Source organism: Pseudonaja textilis, chromosome 7 (assembly GCF_049901715.1).
Source record: "Pseudonaja textilis isolate UNSWEBS1 chromosome 7, rPseTex1.2, whole genome shotgun sequence".
NCBI lineage: Eukaryota > Metazoa > Chordata > Lepidosauria > Squamata > Elapidae > Pseudonaja > Pseudonaja textilis.
Genome location: NC_141996.1, coordinates 37,151,800 through 37,175,595, shown reverse-complemented (window position 1 = coordinate 37,175,595; position 23,796 = coordinate 37,151,800). Strand labels below are relative to the sequence as shown.

Below are 23,796 nucleotides of genomic sequence, written 5' to 3'. Positions count from 1 at the left end.
TACTGACTATAATGGCACCATTTCAGTTGTGAAGTAATTTGTATTTCCCTAATTATCTTCCAAGTTTGTTCAAGCACTTATAGACTAGTTTCATGTTCTTCAAACTAAATAGCAGGTAGGCTTCTTTATGTATGTAATTAAATCTCTAGAGTTCAAAAATAAAAAGTTTTCACTTGGCAGACCTAAAATGCACCGGATCAGTCCTAGCAATGACATTTTTTGGGCAGCGATCACAACAATGTGCTCAAAGTAGAATGTGACACTTGACTTGCATTTGGGGTAGTGAGATAAGCTTGTTACAGTATTGGCAGTTCCTCTATTTACAATGTTTATATCTTTATATCCTTTATAAACTAGAAAGAATACTGCCCTGACAGACCTAAAATGCAAAATCCAGGAATATAGAATGCAATTTTCTTCCATGAATGTGTACAAATTAATTATAGATTATATAATTAATTTGTACACATTCATGGAAGAAAATTTATGTGAGAATTGACTTCTCTTATCCATTAAATATCTAGACCTGTATTCATATCATTTCCTTAGCTGACCTCTTGCCTAATTTTGCCTACATTCATTCTGAATACATATACTGTATATTACTGGATTGGAAAATAGTATTTTTTATTTTTCTTATATTTATTGTTGTTATTTATTTATTTATTTTTCCATTAGTATTCGTGTTTTTTTAAAATTCCACACTAGATATTTGATTATCAATGGCAGTTAATGTTTCCCTTAAAAGCAATTCACTCTTCCAGAAGTGTTCATTTTTGCTCTCTCAGATGAAGGTAATAAAGTATGTTGGGATGTACTACTCCTCAAGGAAAAGTCATCATAGTAAACCTTCATATGCTGACGGCAAGTGGTGAAATTTACTCAAATTTGGGGACAGTTGAGTATTACCTTTGACATACCTAAATATGTAATGGTAGAGTATATATTTCTGACTAAATTCTTGTTGAATAACTCTTTGCCTGCTTGACTGATTGGGCTGAATAAATGCTTATCTATTGTCTAGGAAATCAAATTCCCAATCTCTAAATATTGATGTTTAATAATCTTGGGTCTACATGCAATGCAATACTTCTACAGAAAATTGAGAACCATGGTGTTTTTCAGTTGTTGTTTGTAAATATTAAGATATGACAGTTAATCTTCTGGTATTTTTTTTCCCAGGGAGAAGAGAATTTATCCAAAGATTAAAACTTGAAGCAACATTGAATGTGCATGATGGCTGTGTAAGTGATTTCTTGTTTCTTTTAAATTTTTAAACACTTTAAAAATTCTCATTTAAATTTGGAACTGACTATACCCTTGCAAACCTCCCTCCAGATAAGAATATGAGGGGCAGATTTGTAGAGTAGGCAAGGATTTTCAGAGTAAAAAGTGCTCCATTATTTAAAAGTGTTCATTGCACAAATGGACAAGCACAGTAGTATTCAACCTTGGTTAATTTAATAAGACAATTGCAAATAATTTCATATAGTGAAAGAAAGGCTTTGTTTGGAAATGAACATTCTATTTTCTTTCCCATCTCTGCCCTCTTGGCCTCCTGGCACCATATAGCTCCTGCTCCCCCTGTCACCCTGCACTTTGTTCATCCTGCTGGGCCTATCCGCCCATGTTCCTTTTGGCCTGCTGCCTTGCACTTGCTGCTCCTCCTGCCTTGTGTTCATTGACTCTACCATCCTGCACTCTGTTTGCCTGCCATCTTTGCCACCTGCAGTCCACTTATCCTGTTGGCCTTGATGTTCTGTGCCCACTGGCTCTGCTGCACTGCATTGCAAGATTGGGAGAACATGCAAGCAGGTTTGGGAAGAAGACCTAGTGCAGCCAGCTGCTGCTTCACACATGCCCAGGCCAGGCATGTCTTGCCAGCAGAGGAAGAAAGATGGTGAAAGTTGGCTGGGCATGGCAGGGTCTGCAAAGTAGAGGCTGGCAGAGATGGCTGTGGCTTTGCACTTGATGCTGGGGTGGCTGGCTGAGGTGCAAGGCTTGAGACAACATTTTACAGTGGTGGCAGCAATAGCACTAGGATTAAGTAGAGACCTGGGACGATGGTGGCTGCTTTTCCCCCTCTGGAAATCCATTCCTACTCCCACACTATTCAAGGGGTGTTCACCCCAAATTGTATAGCTAAACATCTGTAGAGATTCTCAGTCATCCAGGTCATAGTTGCTTTTTCAGGAGGCAACTAGATTTTCTTGTTTTTTCTTTGAAGACATTTCCCTTCTTATCCAAGAAGATTTTTGAATGAGAAGCAAAATGTCTTCAAAGAAAAAAACAGAAAGTCCAGTTGCCACATGAGCTGGATGATTGAGCATCTCCTAGACAATATAGACCAGGCTAAATCTAAAACACTAGGGAGTTCCTGAAAACTTTGCAGTCAGACAAATCAGCGATCAGTAGACACAAAGAGATAAAGCACATTTACATACCATCCAAAAGGGACAGTAAAAAGCTAAGAAGAAAAGAAAAAGATCACAACACATTCTCTTTAGCAATCAACACCCAGATAAGTATGGATTAATATAAGTCAAACAATCAAGCAGAAAACAATATCCTATTCAAGGAACTATCAAAGAGAAAACCACACCTCCACCAACATTGGCAGGGCAAGCTATTTTATGGAAACGGAGCAAACCCTACAATAACAAGCACTTATGATGTTACCAAGTTAATGATATGTCTGCGAGCAAAGCCCAAAAAGCAACAAGGATTCCACAATTCAACCATGGGCTACATATTTTCTATTGGAAACAATATTTCCATATTTCCTAGGTCTAGTTTGTTCCACACTTAAAGCATGTTCAGCTAAATCTTTTTTTCACATTTAAATTAGGATTTCCTTTGTTCATTTATATTGGGAATTGATTATTAATCTTGATAGGATTCATCTTCGGAGTGGTATTATTTTTGGTGGCTTCAGTTTTCAGAAAAATAGGCTTGTTAATGTGAGGCCAAACCAAGGATTTTGCAATACTTTATTTATTAATCATTAATATTTTGCTGTGGCTAAATTAAATACATTAAACATTTTTATATGTAATTTTTAAAACTCCTCAAGATTAATGTAGCTACTACATATTTATTCACAGGTGAATACAATATGCTGGAATGATACAGGAGAATATATTCTATCTGGATCTGATGATACTAATCTTGTAATTACTAATCCATATAGTAGAAAGGTAAGGTAGCCAATTGTTTTTCTTCATTCTTCTGGTTCAAATATAAATACATGTTTTTATAATATATGTTATATAATATTATAATATCATGTATCCTATATGTTTTCAAAATATTTTATAATGATTGATGCAAAACCCATTAAGTCCACCAATCTCACAAAAACACAGGAAAGATCATATGAATTTTTCCTATTTCTTTTCTACTACCAGTCATGCTATCATATAAGTATTGTATTAATGCAATGGTCAGATTCTTCTATAGCTGTGAAATTAATTGGCTGATTTGGAGACTCAACATATCAGAATCAATTATAAAAATAAAGTGGCATCATAATTAAGTGATTTTGGTGGATGGATGGGGTGATGACAGAAAAGGTAGACATGAATTATCATTCTCCATCCTTTGTGTAGCCTAATAAAATGTTAATCTTGTTTCCTAGGTATTAACAACCATTCGCTCAGGACACAGGGCAAATATTTTTAGTGCAAAATTTTTACCATGCACCAATGATAAGCAAATAATATCCTGTTCTGGAGATGGGGTCATTTTTTATACTAATGTTGAACAAGATGCTGAAACCAACAGACAGTGCCAATTTACTTGCCACTATGGAACTACATACGAGGTACTACAATATAATACTGTATTACTATAAAGACTTGAGCATTAATTAAATACTTATGCAAATTGTGATCATTAACTGGAACTTCAGTGACTTGCAAATATAACAGACCAACGAATATAAATACTTCAAAATCTATTTTCAGTCTATTATTGAATAAATACATCAAATTCAATCTCTGCCAAAAAGACTTCAAATGCTACTCATTATTTTCCTTATATTCTGATTATATAATTCAATACCAAATTCAATCTCTTATATTAACTATTAATTATATATTGATTTATTTTCATGATATAAGAAGATTATATAGGTACAGTTTGTGCAATTTTTGGATCATATCCTCAGTTTTTTAAGGCAACTATTGCTGCCATTTTTAATTCTACTTATGTTTACTTTGTAGATCATGACAGTCCCAAATGATCCCTATACATTTTTGTCTTGTGGAGAAGATGGTACTGTAAGATGGTTTGATACAAGAATCAGGACAAGTTGTACAAAAGAAGACTGTAAAGATGTAAGAGAAATTTGTTAAAAATGTGAAGTATCACATTAAGTTCAGAACTTGATTTACTTGGTGCTGGCAATAGAAATTCTGGAAAGGAGTCCAAGATACATAACCAAGTTATGTAAAAATGTAAATGATAATCTGTATTTATGCCTGGTCTAACAGAACCTAAACTCTTACTGAACAGGGAAAAACTGTTATTGGTGAAAGAAGTATATGGATTTAGTTTCACATTTAATAAATTATTTGATTTTTTGCATTTTTTTTCAGGAGTACCCTTTACTAATATAAATAGAACATAAGGTTTACTTAGAATGGAAATAGATAACTAACACTTAATTTGATAAAATAGAGTATATAATACTTATTTTTAAAATAAATATGCTGATTAAAGGAGTCAGGTATGATTTCAGTCTTCTTTACTTCTACACATTATTATCAGTTTTGCATTTTTATATTTAGCTATTTATTTACTTGTGCCCTAATTGTCTTGATATTTGTCAATTATTTGTATGTAAAACCAATTTACTCAGCTTTTCTAAAGTAAGTTATGCAATACCTGCCTCCTTTCATATATTTTCTAGTCTTTTTCTTTTCAAGAAAATCTAAACATAGAAAGATAATGATGATTGGAAATTGCTATATTTTGATATTTTGAAAGGCTCTCAAAACCTGGTTATGTTGTCAGCCCTAGGGTGCCCAGGGAAATGGAAACTTAGTTATCTTGATTGTTGAGGTGGACAATGTATTGTTCTTTGGCCTACAGTTTGTGTATTTTTATATTTATCAATATGTATTTTTATATTTTATATCTGTTGTTTTTACATTTCTGGTTTTATCTGGTTTTTTTTCCTGCCACCCAGAGTCATTTTTGGTGAGATGGGTGGCTGTATAAATTTGTTTAATAAATTACACACACACACACACACCCACACACACACACACACACACTGTTTTTGTGATCTGGTCTTGGTCTGGGAACTGTATTCTTGTCTGCTTTTTAATGATTAAAATATTTTTTGATGAGAGGCAGACTTAGTTTGTCTTAAATTAATCATCCCAAGTTAATTTTGTATTGCAGTCATAGATCAGATAATACAATATTTGTGTGAGCTTTTCAGATAAATGCAGTATTTCCTCTTTTTTGCTTTAGGATATTTTAATCAATTGTAGGAGAGCTGCCACATCTGTAGCCATCTGCCCACCAATACCATATTACCTTGCAGTTGGCTGTTCTGATAGTTCAGTAAGAATATATGATCGACGTATGCTTGGCACAAGAGCAACAGGTACAATGATGCAAGTATGATTTGTGTGTGTGTGTGTGTGTGTGTATGTTTTCTTAAGTTTTCGCGGGTACTTACATGTATGATATTCAGCTTTGTTCGGGTATTTTCCCACGTCACATGACGTGGGAAAATACCCGAACAAAGCTGAATACCATGTGTGTGTATATGTATATATATATGTGTGTGTGTGTGTGTGTGTATATGTATATATATATATGTGTGTGTGTGTGTGTGTATGCAGGTCTTGGTGTGTTCGGGTCTTTTCCCGTATAAGATTGAGAGTATCTTGCCAACGTTTTGACGAGGTCCCACTCGCCATCTTCAGGCTGGTGCTTTCGGCTTTGTGCTCGTGCGAGCAAAGCATGATCGGAGCTGCCGTCTCTCTATAAATACTGGTGGGGAGGTATGGTGTGCTGGCTCTGTTGTAAACAGGCTGGTTGGCTGTGTTGTTATTTCTTGATTGGTTGATGGAGTTGATGTTTGCAGATTGGCTGGCTTTTTCATAAGAATCTGTGTGGCTGAGGTGCTGGCTATATGTCTATCAGCCTCCTATGTTGTAACGACCTGGGTAATGGGCTGTGTGATGACCTTCTGAGTTTTATTGTTGTGACATCCTGGGTCTTGTGCTGTAATCTCCTGGCTGTATGTCTATCAGCCTCCTGTGTTGTAACGATCTGGGTAATGAGCTATGTGATGACCTTCTGAGTTCTATTGTTGTGACATCTGGAAACTAGCCCTTATCAACAAACAAGTCCCAGCGACGAAAACCAACACCGGACCCAAAACAACACATGACACCACCAGTCTCCCTCATCAGACTCAAACCCAGGCTCATACCATAGATGAAGGGTGGCCACCATCCAGAAACCAGACCACAGCTGCATCACCGGCTGCCACATACTCCAACCCCCAAACCAAGCAAACTGACACACGCCTTGAACACATAGCCAGACCTCAAACTTGGACCCTAACCAAAACCCGGAACGTTACATCACACCCACCCACTCAGGATATCACATCACGGAACTCAGGAGGTTACACCACAAAACCTCAGGATGTTACAACACAGCCAACAACCCAGGAGATTACAGCACAAGACCCAGGAGATCACAACAATAGAACTCAGAAGGTCATCACACAGTCCATTACCCAGGTTGTTATAACACAGGAGATTACAGCACAAGACACAGGATGTCACAACAATAAAACTCAGAAGGTCAAACGGCCCATTACTCAGGTCGTTACAACACAGGAGGCTGATAGATATACAGCCAGCACCTCAGCCACACAGGTTCTTATGAAAAAGTCAGCCAATCTGCAAATATCAACTCCATCAACCAATGAAGAAATAACAACACAGCCAACCAGCCTGTTTACAACAGAGCCAGCACACCACACCTCCCCACCAGTATTTATAGAGAGACGGCAGCTCCGATCATGCTTTGCTCGCACAAGCATTAAGCCGAAAGCACCAGCCTGAAGATGGCGAGTGGGACCTCGTCGAAACGTCGGCAAGATACTCTCAATCTTACACGGGAAAAGACCCGAACACCCCAAGACCTGCATACCTGTACCCGTGAAAATCTACGAACATGTATGTGTGTATGTATGTATGTATGACTGAGATACAGTATATTGGATGTGAATTTCCAATGAATTTATGTAATGCAAAATATTTTATCCGCTCTGTTTGGTTTTATTCGTAACAACTAATAATATTCAGAATACTATTTTTTAAATGACTCCCAAAGTCTGTTAAAGTTGTCCTCAGTATTTTCTTGCAATGTGGACTGAAAAGTATTGACATTCTGTTTATTTAAATGGGATTTGTGCACCCTATCTAGCAAAATAAAATTCAATAGTGAAGAAAGTTAAGTTCTACATTTAGACAAGAAAAACCAGGTATAATATAGATGGCTCAATAGTAGTAACTGGGATCTTGGAGTCCTAGTGAACAATCACTTAAATATGAGCCAGCAGTGAGCTGTATCTGCCAAAAAAAGCTAATGCAGTCCTAGGCTGCATTACAGAGGGATAGAATCAAGATGACGTGAAATGTTAATACTACTTTATAATGCCTTGGTAAGACCACATTTGGAATACTGCATCCAGTTTTAGTCACCATATTATAAAAAAGATGTTGAGACTCTGGAAAGAGTACAGAGAAGAGCAACAAATATGATTAGGGGACTAGAGGCTAAAACATATAAAGAATGGTTGTTAGAATTGGGTTTGTCTAGTTTAATGAAAAGAAGGACTAGGGATGACATGATAGCAGTGCTCCAATATCTCAGGGGCTGCCACAAAGAATACGGAATCGATCTATTCTCCAAGGCACCTGAAGGCAGGACAAGAAGCAATTGACAGAAATAATCAAGCAGAGAAAAACTAAGAACTAAGGGGAAATTTCCTGACAGAACAATTAATCAGTGGAACCACTTGCCTCCAGAAGTTGTGAATGCTCCAACACTGGAAGTTTTTAAGAAGAGATGGGATTATTTGTCTAAAATAGTATAGGGTTTCCTGCCTGAGCAGGAGGTTGGACTAGAAGACCTCCAAGGTCTCTTCCAACTCTGTTTTTCTGTATTCTGTATTCAGCCTAGTATTATTTTATGCCTGCATTCAGCTGGCTGTCCACTAATTTCCAAGATAATTTTTGAACTCCAAAGAAAATACAGCTTTTTGGTTTGATATAAAAGAGAATAGCTCAAGGAAGAAATTGCATGCCCATCAACAATATTTTTTGAGCTTCATGAGAAATAAATGTAGAAATATTTTCTTTTAAAAACTGGTTTTAGTTGTTGTTTCATGGTTTAAATACTAAAGATGATGGTTCTGTTAATTTTTTTAAAAAAATAGGGCAGTTTTAGAGCAAATATGGGGTTTTGCTTGATTTTGCCTTGTTTTAGTTTTTTTTTGCTACAATTGCTAATTTTTAAATATAGTTTCCTTCCACTTTGAGATGGAAAACACAGAAAACTATAATTTAAACTAAGAAATAGACTTTATGCATTAAATTTATTTTATATATTTTATAAATAACCTCCTATTTTATTTATTAATTTGTTACAGATACTTTATACCATCCAACAGAATGTGACTTGTTGCAGTGGCAGGTCCAAATTAATGACCTGAAGCTCTGGAGGGAAATATTTTGGAGGCCATTGCAATTATGAAGAAGTCAAAGATTGCAGTGTACAAAATAATTTAATATGAAAAAGAAGGAAAGCTAGATTTTAGGGTTTTTAGGGAAGATGATTGAAAGGGCCTTCTGGGGGATTATTATTAAATTTGAGTGGATATTTAGATGTTCATTGATTGATCTGATTGATCAACCAATTGAACTGTAACCAATCTTGTTTTGTTTTACTGATCTTGATTTCATTTTACTCTATTCTACCACTGATAGGAAGAAAATTTTGAACGTCAGTTTTGCTTGCTTATCCATGACCAAATCATGAGCAAATGCATTTTTATTACAAACAGACCTGGCTTTTACTCAGTGGAACCTGAGGCTGAGGTCATGAACAATCTTCCAAAACCATGAACAGGCTAGACGATGAGACTTGAACTAAATTCCCTGAAACAGTTCACTGAGTGATTCCTGACATATCTTTCCTGGCCCATCAAATCTAAATTTGCCCAACTTGTCAACAAATTACAAAACCCTATAATAGTTGGTTCTTCAGATTTCTCCTGTTGCTTTGTTGTGTTTCTGGTGAGAAACTGCTCTTTTGAGATAATTAAAAAGGGTTTTATTTTTCTTGCAAGCTGCATATTTTTTCAGTAAAAGTTTCTTCATTTCAGATGAAGAATTTCAGCCATTTTTGGATATGCTGTTTAGCATTTGAGCAATGGAGAACATTTTCAGCTGTTTTTTCCCCCCCATATAGGTAATTATGCAGGCAGGGGTACTACAGGATTGGTGGCACGTTTTGTTCCTCCTCATCTTAATAATAAATCCTGTAGGGTAACATCTCTCTGCTACAGTGAAGATGGACAAGAAATTCTTGTGAGCTATTCTTCAGACTACATATACCTATTTGATCCTAAGGATGATACAGCTAGAGAATTGAAAGTTCCTTCTGCAGAAGAGCGAAGAGAAGAGGTAAGCTTTTCATAGTGCTGATTTGATGTCAGGATAATCAGCTGCATTTTAAAAAATGAAATATTTAATCAATGATCAATGTCAGATAGGTAGTTTTGTTAGAGATTCTGACACAATCATATTAAAGAAAACCCATAAACAAAAATATTGGCTACAATTTCAGTATTAGAAGAAAACATTAGAAGAAAGTAAGTTTGTTTAAACATTTAAATGGCTGCCCAACTAAGTAACTTTGGGCAGCATATAAGAAAATATGCAAATAGATGTGCTGTTTCTTGTTTTTAAAATTATGATGTTTCCTTTCTGAACTATACATTTTAAATTTGCTGTGAACAATTGCAACACTGAATGATTCAAGCTATGCTGGATTACAGTCTGATACTCTAGTTTTGATATAAGGAAGTTTACTGACTGTATCAAGTATAGCACTTTGCTACCTATATTTTTTTCATTTAAATGAATTTTCATTGCTGTGTTTTGTTATTTTCTCTTATTTTCTCTTGCATAAATTCTCTTTATGCAAAAACAACAAAAGGAAGCTATTATGGAATTTATGCTAGAAAGTTAATTTGTACCAAAGGTTTAAAAACACCGCAAATTTCTTGCCAAAACTGTTTGAGTTTTCCGTCAGCATCTTTTTTTTTTTTTTTTTGCTCTCACATATTTACCATCATGTTGTATGGTCATTTTAATTGTGCGTCTCATCTCCCTCTTAATCCCATACTTGCAATCACTACTCCCATTACTATGGAGACAAAAGAGCTGTCAACATGTTGTCCAACCCCTTACACAAAAGGAAAAGAATCTGTCTGGCATATGAAAGAAATTTGGGCAAACTTTATTGTGCCAAAGCTGGTAAACAAACTTTTAACCTGGGTAACTCTACATTGTGCAATATACCCCCCTCCAAAAAGAAAAAGCTTAACAAAAGTTTTAGTATTAAAATGCATTTGGTCTCTCTGTCATGATAACCACACACATTAGAAATCTACTGGTAGAAAACAGGGAGAAGATATTTCACTATATATTGAATTTGAGACAAGAAGAAAAAAAACATGTTTGAATAATTTAGTGCTTAAGAATGACACTATGAGCACGGTCATCAATGCATTTGAGTTACAAATTTGACATTGTACCCTGCAACCCCCTTTTTTCTTTTGTTCATAGGCTTTATGAACAAAACATAGGAAACATAGATCTAACATTAAGCAAGGGAAGTTTACATTTGATAAATATTCATAGGGCATGTATTATTTATAACAATATTGCTTGCTATTTAGAAAATGACTACAATGATTCATATCCATATCTATGAATTTGACAATTGCAACATACTGTACTGGTAGTCCTCAAACAGTTGTATTCATTTAATTACCATTACAATGGCACTGAAAAAAGTGACTTATGACCGTTTTTCACTTCCAACTGTTGCAGCATCCTGAGGGCCACATGATCAAAATTTGGATGCTTCGCAACTGGCATGTATTTATGATGGTTGCAGTATCCCAGGATCATGTGATCAACTTTTGCATCCTGCTGACAAGCAAAGTCAATGGGGAAGCCAGATTCACTTAACAAGATGTTACTAACGTAACAACTGCAGTGAATCACTTCACAGCTTTGGTAAGAAAAGTCATAACATGGGGCAAAACTCACCTAACAACTATCTTGCTTAACAACAGAAATTGTGGGCTCAATTATGGTCATAAATCGAGGACTACCTATATTTGAGTCTTCCTGTGCAGAACACTTAGAAAATATAGTGGAACAGAATGCACCTGTCCATTTCCTGATGGGTAAGAGCAGCTTTAACAAGCACTGCATTGATATAAATAGGATTCTGAATGAAATTCAAAGTTCAGATCTTAATCTGTAAGAGCATATAAACAGTGTTTTTGAAAGGATGCTTTGGGTTCCTTCTCATGAGAGGTAAGGTTGGAACGCAGTAGACAGACCTATGTGGTTGTCCCATTATTAAGGAACAGTTTGCCCTGGATATCCAACTGATCCCCACATTTTGAATGTCAGAAATGGAGTAAATTTGCGTTCATTCTGTGAGACAGTTGGAAACTAAATAAGGTTTAGGTTCCCTTTGTTGTTTTGGTGTTTTTAGTTTTTACATTTTATATGTGTTCCAGTTGTTTTTATTTAATATGTTTTGAATTGGTATTACATGGTTTGAATTGTTTGGACTGAACTGTTTGCTTGATGTAACCCTCTAAAGTCTGTTGATATGACAATAAACAAATGTTTGTAACAAACAGAAGATGAGATATGACAGGTTCGCTTTTCTTATTTTAAAGCACAACAGACAATCCTATTTTTTAGCTGATTATTAGAGCCATGTACACATTTGAAAATGATTCAGAAGGAGTATTTGAACTTTCCACACAAACTTAAAAAAAAGGAGGTTGCTTTAATGAATAGTAAGAGTGCTGTGTTTATTCAAGGTTTAAAGTACATCTTGGTTTTGAAGCAAATAGCACTATGCTATCACACAGCAAAATAAATCCTGAATTGTTTGTTATTAAATCATAGGCAAATTGCAATTTTGCTTAAGACATTTCTGGTTTTTGGCATATCATTTTTGCCCATATCATATAATGTTTCTATAGAGTACGTTGTGTCTTTTAAATAGAAAATTAATTTTTTTTAATGGTAAGCAGTATCATCTGGGTAAGAGAGAGATTGAGGGAAAAGAGCATATAATACTATAGCCAGATTTCTATTTTTACTAAATATTAATCTAAATATTTCCGTAGCTCACTCACTGTTTTCAACTGTTTTCACTATGTGTATCTGTACCTTATGGCATTTTTTTTTATCTGAAGAAAGATTGAAAAGGCATCTATGCTATGGCATAGGTTTAGCCAACATGGTCTTCTTTTGATGATTTTAAATATAATGCCATAAATACCAACTAATAGTTAAAAATTGGGGATTCTGAAAGTTAAAAAAACATGCATCAGTTTGTTGTTATTCCTGGACTCTGATAATAGAGAGAAAAAAATTATTAAAAATCTCACTCATCAATCTCAACCTCTTCCAGATATCTAAAGTAGTCCATTTATATATAATGACTATTAGTTTTCTACCTTTCTTCCTAAACCAAATTATGGTTGCAGCTTTGTCCATGCTGATAAAATAAGACAATAATAGTGCAAGAATTTTAACTTTATCTCATATTTTTAACTAAATAAAATAGAACATTTGCATCTATAATTTCCCTGCTTTTTTTCTTTAGTTACGGCAGCCTCCTGTCAAACGTTTGCGATTAAGAGGAGATTGGTCAGATACTGGACCAAGAGCAAGGCCAGAAAGTGAAAGAGAAAGAGATGGTACTAAATTTCTATATTTATATTTATACTAATTTTTATTCAAATTTGCTTAGTTATATGTATAATGATGTTATAATTTTAGACATGGTAGACATGTCTGTCTCTAATTGTAGATAATGACCACATTTAGACAATTATCCATGACTTCATAAATTATGTTTTTTCAGGCTGCAGACAAATTGTTTTTTGTTCTTCTCTTCTATCAAGCATCAGGTCTGATGCAGAAATGTTACTTTATATTAAGCCAATCTTCCCCATTATAACTAAGTTGGGAAAGTCTAGTGAGAAGAATTTGAATTTCTGAATTTTTCCAAACCTATTCTGATAGATTGGGTACCCACTAAAGCGGGGGTGAGGGGTGGGGGTGGGTGGGTGTTAGTCATTGCTGGAAGAGTACAATCAGGAGATGTAGCAAAATCTCTGTTTATACACCATACTTGCAATTGATTCAAATTCAACTCAGAGTGACAATATTGTCAAATGCTTAAGTCCCCAAGTGTAAAGTCCTTTCAAAGTCATTCTAGCAGTAACTTTAATTTCTTCTCTCCACTTTATCCATTGTCTTCTGCATCTTCTGTTTCCCTTAACTCATTGTCAATCACTGCTTTCTTTCACACTTGAGTTTTAACTTGACTTTAATTCCCTAAAAGGAGCAGTCAGTTTTTATTTGATATAGAACTTCATTGATTGGAGATTCTCGTGATTCATTATACTCTTAGCAACTGTTTCCAGATCCATAATTCAAAATTATTGTTCTCTTTCTTTCTCAGTGTCCAGCTTTCACAGCCAAGTGCTATCACTGAAAATTGCAATGAAAAATCCCATTACTTTAACTATCCTTATCTTTCTCCCTGAGATTAATCTTTTCTTTACATTTCCAGCAGATTTTCCTCTTTTTTTTGTATTACTGACCCTAGCTTCCAATTTCACTATTTCACCTTCAAATAAAGTTCATAATGCTTATCAATTGCTATAATCTTTATCTTTTTAAGAACAGATTTCTCATGTTTTTATTTTCACAATCAGCCTAACTTGACTTTCAGTTAACAAGGCTGTGTTAACTATCTACATATTCCAGTTACTGTTAGGAGTTACTATTCAGATCATAGTTGTCATCTCTTCTTGTTCTGTTTTTTCCTTTTTGTTTATTGTACAAATTCCTCAGGAAAATAATATTCTGGCACATCCTTTAGTTTTAGTATATTTCACCTTCTGCATGATCATTAAAACAAAGACTAAAAAAACCCTTATATTCTCTTGCTGACTTCATTGTGCTGCCTATCCTATGCCATTTTAGAAATCTGGTTGTTTTTTTCCTTTTTCTCAATATATAGCTGTAATCTTTTTTGTAAGGAAGTAAGTTAAAGTTTTGTGTGGAATTTTATACTGTGATTTGGTAATTTTTACATCTCACAATTTTACTATAGATATAACTACCAATTAATCTTCTCTATACTTTAAAACCAGATAATGTTTTATATTTGTTGACATAGAACTATTTAACTGCCTGTTCTAAGTGGTTTTAAAAGTATTTCACCTGTGCTTGGTGCTTTTCTATTTGACAATACTCTACCTACTTTCTATCAGTTCCTGAATGTATTAGCATTCTGCAAATGTTTCTTATATTCTAATTCTTGTCTATTAGAGTTTCAGAATATTTTCCTTTAATACAATATTCTTATTTAGTTTCTTCTGTTATTCTTAAATATTCTTACTTCTCCTGTAGATTTTTTCTTTATTTCTCTGATCTTCTTAACAATATCTCTTCTTTTCCTTTTGATGTTATATCCTTTTATTTGTCAACACTCGATTGATGTCTTTCCTTGTTTACCCTTGAAAATTGTGATTCAGTAATTGCTGTAAATTGCTCAAGGTTTTCATTCTTTATGTTTTACTGGCTGTTGTAATAGCTTGTTCTGAAAACCATTTGGATCTTTTTGTCTTTGGAATTTTGGGAACATATTTTTACTTTTTTTTTCATAATGTCTCTTAAATCTTAGCTCCTCAGATTCTCTTTCACTTAAATTAAGTATACTGACTTTTTCTTTGCATTGCTCTTATACTCTTATATGTCCTCCAGTTTGATTTTGTAGGTTTAATGCATAAATTTGATACCAAGAATTCAAGGTCTGTTCCACAATCTGCATCTGGTAGTATCCTGGTTGACTAAATTGCACTTATCATGTGTTTCCTATCGTCAAATCAATTTGATTCCAGAGTTGTGCATTTTATGATGTGATTTTGCTGAGCCTGCATTTCTATTCCTTAAAGCAGGTATTATGTTAATTTAGTTCAAATTTTCCTGTGATTCTTGTTCCTCCATTTCTCTGTATTAAAGTCACCCCTTACTGAACAGTATTATATCTTTTTAAATACTGTTTTTAGCATCCTTTTCAATTGGCCATATAATTCTTCATTTCTTAACTGCATATGTAGCAAATACATTCACTGATATTCATTATATATACTCATTGTAATAGGTCCTATAATTTATTGGGTTATTGTCAGATATATATTTAGCAAATTTCTTTTTGAATATCAGTGCCATTTTTCTTCTATGTGGTCCAGTATCACAAATTATATAATTATATGCTTTTCAGTTGGTTTTTCTCATACTTGCAGAGCTCACTCAATTTTACCACTACTGTGGGTTAACCTTAATTTTGCAACTGTACTATAAACCATTAGCCTTTGATTTTCCCTATCCTTTCAGATTCTTCTACAGAATGATTCAGGAAACAAAGCAAAGAGAATTTGTTTTGTGCAATAAGATGTTAGTTTAAATAAGACTGAAATTTACTTGAAGTGATCACAGTAACATGTACACTTTTAGAGTGCTCTGTTTCTTGAGAGAATGAATATACTTGCTAGCCTTGCCTCTCTTTCTTTAACTATTCCTACAGTTTTCTTTCTTCATTTTCATCCTCCTCTCATCCATTTTTATTTTTTCCAGTGTTTAATTTGCATAGGAAAATGGATAGGATTGATTCTGGAATGTAATTCAGTTATATTCTGATTTTATTATAAAAATAATATTTTGCATAATACTTTACATTCTGCAAACTGTTTTAATTGCCAGTATGTTTCTGGGTTATAATGTCCTGTAAAGCCCTATACAGCATAGGATCAGGTTAATTTAGAGTTCACCTCTCCAAGTTGCATCTATCTGTTCCAGTAGAATTGGCAAGAGAGATTACAGGTTCCATCCATGAAAGAATGTAATCTAGTAGAACCCAGGAAGAAAGTCTTTTCTGATATAGTCTACAACCTGTGAAACATAATGCCTGGAATTTAGATTGACCCCAACTCTGCTGGCCTTTAGAAAGGCCTTGAAGACCTGGGGGTCTGGCAACGATGGAAGCTTTTACAGGGGCTGTGTTGAACTGATGTAAGGTTGGATTCTGCTGCTCATCTTTGTTATTTTTGTTTTTAAATGATTATTGATGATTTTAGAAATTTCCATATTTGTTCTTTAACTTGCTTTTGTTAGATTATTTTTACCTGTTGTGAGCTATTCAGATTTACCTAATGAGATAGGCAGCCATACAAATAACAATAACAACAACAGTAATAAAATACAAAAACCATACAAAATATAAAAATTAAATATCACTTGTTTTTATTCTTTCATTTTTCGGAGATGTAAATATACATGATTGCAGTTAGTAAAAGAAAAAGTACAGTAAAAGCATTAATACCACTATTTATACATAGGTGAACAGAGCCCCAACGTTTCATTAATGCAAAGAATGTCTGACATGTTGTCAAGATGGTTTGAAGAAGCAAGTGAAGTTGCACAGAGCAACAGAGGAAGAGGACGATCACACTCTAGAGGTAAATGCCTTTAACCGCCCTCACAATCAAGTGACAGTAACAAGTCTATTTAATCCAAAATATGCTGATATTATAAGGTTGCTTTCTCAACTCAAGAGTAATTTTGTCAAAACAAATCTTTTCTGATTAATCATACCTATTTTTTCATTGGGTAACTGATTGTGGGAGAGCTGTAGACATGACATTTTTTGACTTCAGCATAGCATGCTGATTAATAAGTTAGTAAAATGTTGGCTGAGTAATCTGACAGTTCAGTGAAAATTGTTGACTCAAAATTGGCTCAATCCTGTTTGTGAAATACTATATATTTCAATAAAAAGGAAGAGAGGAATGTTTACCATATTTGCAGATGATACAGATAAACTGTATTATAGAAGACAGAAAGAAAATTCAAAGTTATCTTGGTAGAAATTATCCAAAAGTTACAACATCAAATTTAACAGAAACAAGTACAAAATTCTTTACCTAAGAAACAAATATCAAAGGCCAAGCATAGGATGAAATTTATAAATCCTGGCTTGGTATTTATAAAAAAGATATTGGAATAGCTGAGGCCAAACCCAATATGAATCAATAGTGCAAAGTGACTGCAAAAGAGCAAATTGTATTTTAGAGTACATCAACAGAAGCATAATTTCCAAATCCACCCTCTCCAATTCTGATTAGTGGTCACCTGAAATACTTTTTCAGTTCTGTTTTAAGAAAGGTTCAGAGAAAATGGAAGGGTTCAAAGAAGTACAGCAAGAGTGATTGGGGGGAGGGAGCAGCTAGAAACTAAAGTGAGCTTGAAGATAATGAGCATATATAACTTTGAAAAGATACAACAACAAAAAGGAAATGATACCACTCTTCAAATACCCGAAAAGTTATCATGTAGAAGAATACCTCATTTTTTTCTCATTGCAGACTGCAGAACATGCAGTAATGGATTTTAGTTATCGAAAGGTGTAGACTCATGAAATCAATCAAACAAAAACCAGAAAATTATTAGAAAAAATATCCTAACAACAAGATCAGTTTGACAGTGGAAATTATGACCAAAAAATTTTGTAGGATCCCCTTCATTAGAAGTGTTCAAGCAGAGGGTTGACAGTATGTGAATGATTTAATTGGCATTCTGCATTGAGCACGGATTGGACTTGATGGTTTAAATAGGCCTGCCAAATTTATGGTTCTAAGTATCACATTTAGCACATTTAATCTACTCTGTTGGAGGTATTAATTTGTTATTGTGTTGAATAAATATAAACCAATAATCTTTAAAAAAAACAAGAAAAGTTAAGTTGATGCTTTTCTTCAAAGGTGGAACAAGTAGATCAGATGTTTCTACCCCAGGAAATGTCTTGGCAGGCACTGAAACAGAAAATTCCATGGAAGTAGATGGTCCTGAACAACTGCAGTCATCCTCATCTACAGTGTCAGCTCAAGCACCCTCAACATCTTCATCAACAGAAAGTCCTCCTTCTACTTCTTTACTCTCCTCTCCTGACAATGAACAAAGGCCATTCTTGGAGACACCTGCACCTCCTACACTTCATCAACCTGGTATGTAAAGTTTTCCTGTTAAAACAGCATATTTAATCTGAATAAGCAGTTTAAAATACATATTTGTTATACCAATATTCAGTGTGATCAAGTACTTGGATGAATGACCTCCAATTATAAAATCTACATTAATCTTCACTAAAAATTTTACTAGTCTGAAGTTTGGCTATAATTTGTTACAACACAGTATATTGCTACTTTTCACCAAAATGATAGGCCATGAAATGTTGAACAGAACAATTTTTCAGCTTTATAATGTATGTGGAAGATTGTAGGAGAATTGAGTTTGTTCATTCCCAGATTTTCATTGATAGAGCTTGTTTTAAAATTAGTTCGACTGTAGTTAGGTTACAAATATTTTTTTAATCCATAATGCAAATATGTGAATATGAAGTAACTTTGTTTTATAAACTAAATTAGCAATAATTAATGTGGAGATGGTTCTTAGCAGAAAAAAGAAGATATGTACAACTACTTTATATACTCAACCACCTTTCACAAGAATTACTGTATATATTGAGTGTAAGACACTATTGCAGTTTTCAAAAAAAAAACACTTTCCCCCAAAAAGTTGCTTACTACATGAATGGAAGCTTATTGTTTAAGAAATAAAAGTGTAAAAATGTTCTTTTGGTTTGTAGAACTAGTTGCGTGAATCTTTAGTTTATAAGCATTTGTTATTTCTATTAAGGAACCAATCACTTATTGTCTCTTAATTGTTCTGTTTTTTATTGTACTAATCATTTATAGCCAAGAATTAGACTTACATTACAATGGATATTTTCTTATTTTAATTGAACATACATCTTGTGCTATATCTGCACTGTTCAGTTTTCCCTTCATTGGCTATGCTGCTTTTGCCTAGCTTTTCTATGTTTAGTTATATGGTCAGCTAATCTATGTGAAGATTTATAAAACCTGCAAAGATAGAAGATAATTGAAAATCTGTATCAAAAACAGTGACCTTCAGCTCCCTTTAGAAGTGGAGTAGTCAATATATTGGCATTCTTGCTACAATCCAATAGAGGCAATTTTTGTGAGTTCACTGGAAATTGAGCCTAGATTCTATTATTCTCACTCTTTTTTTATTAGAATACACACTGTTTTTTTAGCATTTCTGTAATTTAGATGGATGTAAACAACAACACTTAAACACCAGAAATAAATTTTCATCTTTATTACCATAAGCAACAGAGGATGGGAAAGAACTGAGGTGTAGGTAAATGGAAAGCAAGCTTTACATATTATGTACTGTTTTATATTATCATTTCATAGTTAAATTTTAATTATAGCTTAGGAAGATTTTACTTTAAATTCTTGTGAATCATTTTATTTATTTTATGTATTTATTAATTCAATTTATATAGTCTCTTATCTCACAGGAAATTATTCTGGGTAGATTACAATAATTAAAAGCAGATTAAACTAAAATATATGCAAACCCCAAGCAAAAAAGATGTGAGTACATCCACCTCAATAATAGAGCCATCTAAATAAGTTTCCAGTTCTCTGGGACCCTCAGCCCTGGTGGCATAACCAAATCTTGAGGGACTTCTGGAATACCAAAAGGAATAGACCTGATGTACTGTCCAATGGGAGAATGTTCTATAAGGCCAATATTAGGGCAGACAAAGTCCCATTTTGTGGTCCCTGGCAGATGGCATCTCTGCCAGATCTAACGGGCCAGGAAAGATAGCTCAAAATCGTTTTCCATCCTCATAGAGAGTCTCTGCATAGCACAGACTGCAAATATGTTTTGATGTTATTATGTACTGGGTAGGAATAATGATATCTGTTAGCTTTGCTTAATGCATCAAGTCCTACAATTTCTTGCTTCCAGGAATGAAGCTAAAAATATTTAAAATATATAAAATCCATTTTAAGCTTCACATGTAGCATCAGTTGCATGCACAATAAATTCTACTATATTAATAGCAAATATGATTTCTGCATTAAATATGAAGCAGTTTTCAGTAAAGATTATTGAGCTGAATTACATTAAAAACTGTGTAAAGATTAATACATCCCATAAAAACTGCTTTAATATTTCCACTGTTTCAAATGAGCCTCATCCTCTAATGGTTTATGCTTAGGAATCAATCCACTTGCTCACCATTATTCCAGAAGTGAAGAAATTTCATTTTTAGCAATTGCGCATCAGGTTTAGAGTTAAATTTGCTGGGGACTGAAACCATAACAGAGTTAATTAACTATAATAATAAACCTAGTGCCAGCTGTTATTGAAGAATCTGTTTTCTTATCATTTTGGAAAATGCTCCTCTCAAGTGCTATTAGGATAACTTAAAAAACACTTGAAGACATACTTATGGGCTTATATCAACTCAGTGGAATTTTGGATTGCTTTTGTTTGAACTGGTAATTCCCAAGTAATGCCCCACATATCAATTTAAAATAGCTGTTCATTCAGTTTCAGAATCAGTATGGTATGCAACATTAATTCTTAGAAAATAAAATATACTTTTATTCAAATATTGAATATCACTATAAAACTGTTACTATATTCTTTCAAATGGAATATAGAAGAATTGAATTTAGAGGAAAAACACATTTATCAATTGCAGATTTTTCTCAAACATTGCTTTATAGGTTTACAAATGGAACTTAATACAGGCTTCCTCATCTATAGAATTCCTGTGGATGAATATTAGTTTTGTAAATGTGTGATTTATTAGGAGTGAAATAACTGAGAAAATAGCTATTACTATTCCATAGACCTTTGTCTAAGTTAACCTGATTGTTTTGGTTCTAGAGGATTACCATCTTAACTGATTCTGTTGGCATTATGAGGTGAACTATATTTACCTAGCTTTGTCATCAGTGTCATCAGAAAGGGCTCAGAGCACCGGCGATATATTAAGGTGACTCTATTGCCGATCAAATCTCTTGTGTGCTTTTGTAAAATATGACCGTGTTTGACATGTTTTTATACTTTTTGCTGTATGCCACCCAGAATCACTTCTTGTGAGATGAATAACTATATAAATTTAATAAATAAACAAATCAAAATGCAGTTTATTAGAATTTATTTCATTTATTTATATTGTTCAGTCCTGTCACAATAAAATTCTAGCATGTGTTCCTTTGCCAGGCCATGTTGTCAGAAGACATCTCACAAAAACAATATGTTTCATATAAAAAAAAGAAGTTTCCTTTGAGGACATCTCAGCTCAACTTTAGTAGATACTCAGTTTGTTATCCTGGCAACAGTGAAAGTGGCTTCCCATCTCCACCTCCCCAAGTCTAGTATAGGGCCAAAATTTCTTGGTTATCTCTCATTCAAATATTGACTCCATCCAACCTTGATTACCTTTTTGAGTTGCTTTGATAGCGCCACATAACTGGGCATCTTCTATATACACTTCAGCAATTAGCTCACTGTGTTGTGGCTGTTATAGCCAAACTATTTTTAAGTGATATGTAGCCAGAAAACAAATCAGTTAATGTATTTGAATAAATCTGATGTAAGGTAGTTAATACTCCTTCACAAGTGGTAATGCTTTAAATATTATTTAAATTGCATTGGTACTAAGAAAAGGTATTACCTATAGGAGACTAATTTATTGCAGTAACTGTCACTGTTTTAGTAGTACAAGTGATCTTGAATGTTTAATTCCTTTTTTCTGCTCTTATTTTTAATCCTTATTTCCAAAAAGCGTCATGAAATCAATTCAGCAAAATAATAGTGGTCTGAAAATAAAGCAATGCTCTGAATTACATAATGTTAATTCTTTACTGTTTAATTCTTTATTGTTTTAGTGGGTTTTGGTTTCTCCCTTATTCGTGTACTAGAACATGAAACCTTGGAATATATCAAACAGCAATAGTTTCCTTTCTGCAAATTGAGCACTAAAACCTTCTAATTGCCCTATTCCTCATGGGTAATTACGGCTGAGTATTGGGAAACCTTTTAATATGTTGTGGTTGCCTGGAATAGAGAAGTAATTCATTACATTCAGCATAGCAGTTGCCTAATCTAATTACTTTTATCATAAAAACAAAAATTATGACACACGCTTATATATTAGAGTATGCATGTATCTTCATATTTCAATTTTGGTCTTTATTGGCAGAAGGACCTAAACTTGAAACAAATCCTAAACTTGAAAACTGACTTTTAAGCAAAAAACAAAACAAAACAGAAACAAAAATACCCCCTACCTCATTTCAGCATTAGACAACTTTTACAGTAATGTGCTTTATCACATTTACATTAAATAGGGCTTTATAGCTACATTTTATATTGTAATTTACAACCTAAAATTTTGATGGCAACTTTGATAGTTAGGCTTCAGTTTTGCCCACATACTACACGGATCTCTTAATTCCCAATGAATATTGTTAGAATATGCATGGAAGTTTTGCAGGAAATTATCATGTATATATTTTTTGCATCTTCATGGTTATATCTTTTTATTTTATTTTATAGAACTTAACTGCCTTAGTAGTTGAGCAAGTAGAGATAGGAAACATATATAATGAGCATAATTCTCATACTTAAAAAAAATAATAAACCAAGTAAAGCACATTTTGTTCCTGTGCTGAGTATTAATAGTCTGCTTTTAAAAATGAAATTTGATGCTTGTATTCTCTACATAGTATCTATTACCTTGATCTTTAGTCATATTCCTTTTATCTTATGTTCTATGCCTGTTTCTTTTTTACACCCTTTTTCCTGTCAGAATTAATGGCACCTGAGTTAGCTATACTCCGTAGGGGCCTGCAGCGGCTGAGGCTTAAGAAGGCTGAACAGCAGAGACAGCGAGAGCTAGCGGAGGGTTCAGCACAGCAGTCCTCCAGCTCTGATCAGTCTTCCCCTAAGGGATCCTCACAGGACCCTCAGCCTACAGGTTGTCATTTGTCAAGGTTTATTAAGCAGCTAATGTAGTTACGTAGTTTGTGCTGCTGTTGTTTTCTCAAGACGCTTTCCCCCAGGAACAAAATAGTGTATGCAGTTGCTGCTTGCCTGTTGCATTTGTTGGTATTTATCATCGCACAGTTAACTGACTAATTCTTGGCTGTATCGTTCTTCATCTCTATAACACATTTTAGTTAAGGATATGTCATGTCTGGATGAAATATGGTTTTTAAAATTAAATAACAACACTGTTCTAGCATAATCAGTTGTACCATTAAGGCCCTTCTATACCAACCTGAGGAATTGAAAGAATTCATTAATCCTTGTGCCAGTGTTTAACTAAGCTTAGTTAAACTTTGTTAACAATTCCGTGGAATGGAAGTCCAAGAGAAACTATCTTGCTTCATTTCTGATAAAACTGCAGAGGTAGTCTTTGAGATCAACTAGGAATGATGTATGATTTTCTAAGATTGTTGTT

The 23,796-nt window shown here is 34.0% G+C and overlaps 1 protein-coding gene across 13 annotated transcripts in view; it reads left to right on the top strand.

Annotated features, from left to right (window-relative positions):
* The window catches only part of DCAF6 (DDB1 and CUL4 associated factor 6), a 52,478-nt gene that overhangs the window by 6,717 nt on the left and 21,965 nt on the right, over positions 1–23,796 (top strand). For 7 of the 13 annotated variants that reach the window (XM_087937461.1, XM_087937460.1, XM_026700731.2 and 4 more), the window contains exons 2-10: positions 1,183–1,244; positions 3,105–3,197; positions 3,638–3,823; positions 4,224–4,337; positions 5,482–5,617; positions 9,511–9,725; positions 12,970–13,063; positions 16,778–16,897; positions 18,200–18,442. In XM_087937461.1, the coding sequence (XP_087793587.1) occupies positions 1,183–1,244; positions 3,105–3,197; positions 3,638–3,823; positions 4,224–4,337; positions 5,482–5,617; positions 9,511–9,725; positions 12,970–13,063; positions 16,778–16,897; positions 18,200–18,442 (1,263 nt within the window). Of the gene's footprint in view, positions 1–1,182; positions 1,245–3,104; positions 3,198–3,637; positions 3,824–4,223; positions 4,338–5,481; positions 5,618–9,510; positions 9,726–12,969; positions 13,064–16,777; positions 16,898–18,199; positions 18,443–23,142; positions 23,311–23,796 lie in introns of all 13 variants that reach the window. The other 6 variants (XM_026700729.2, XM_026700728.2, XM_026700726.2 and 3 more) reach the window with 1 other exon arrangement.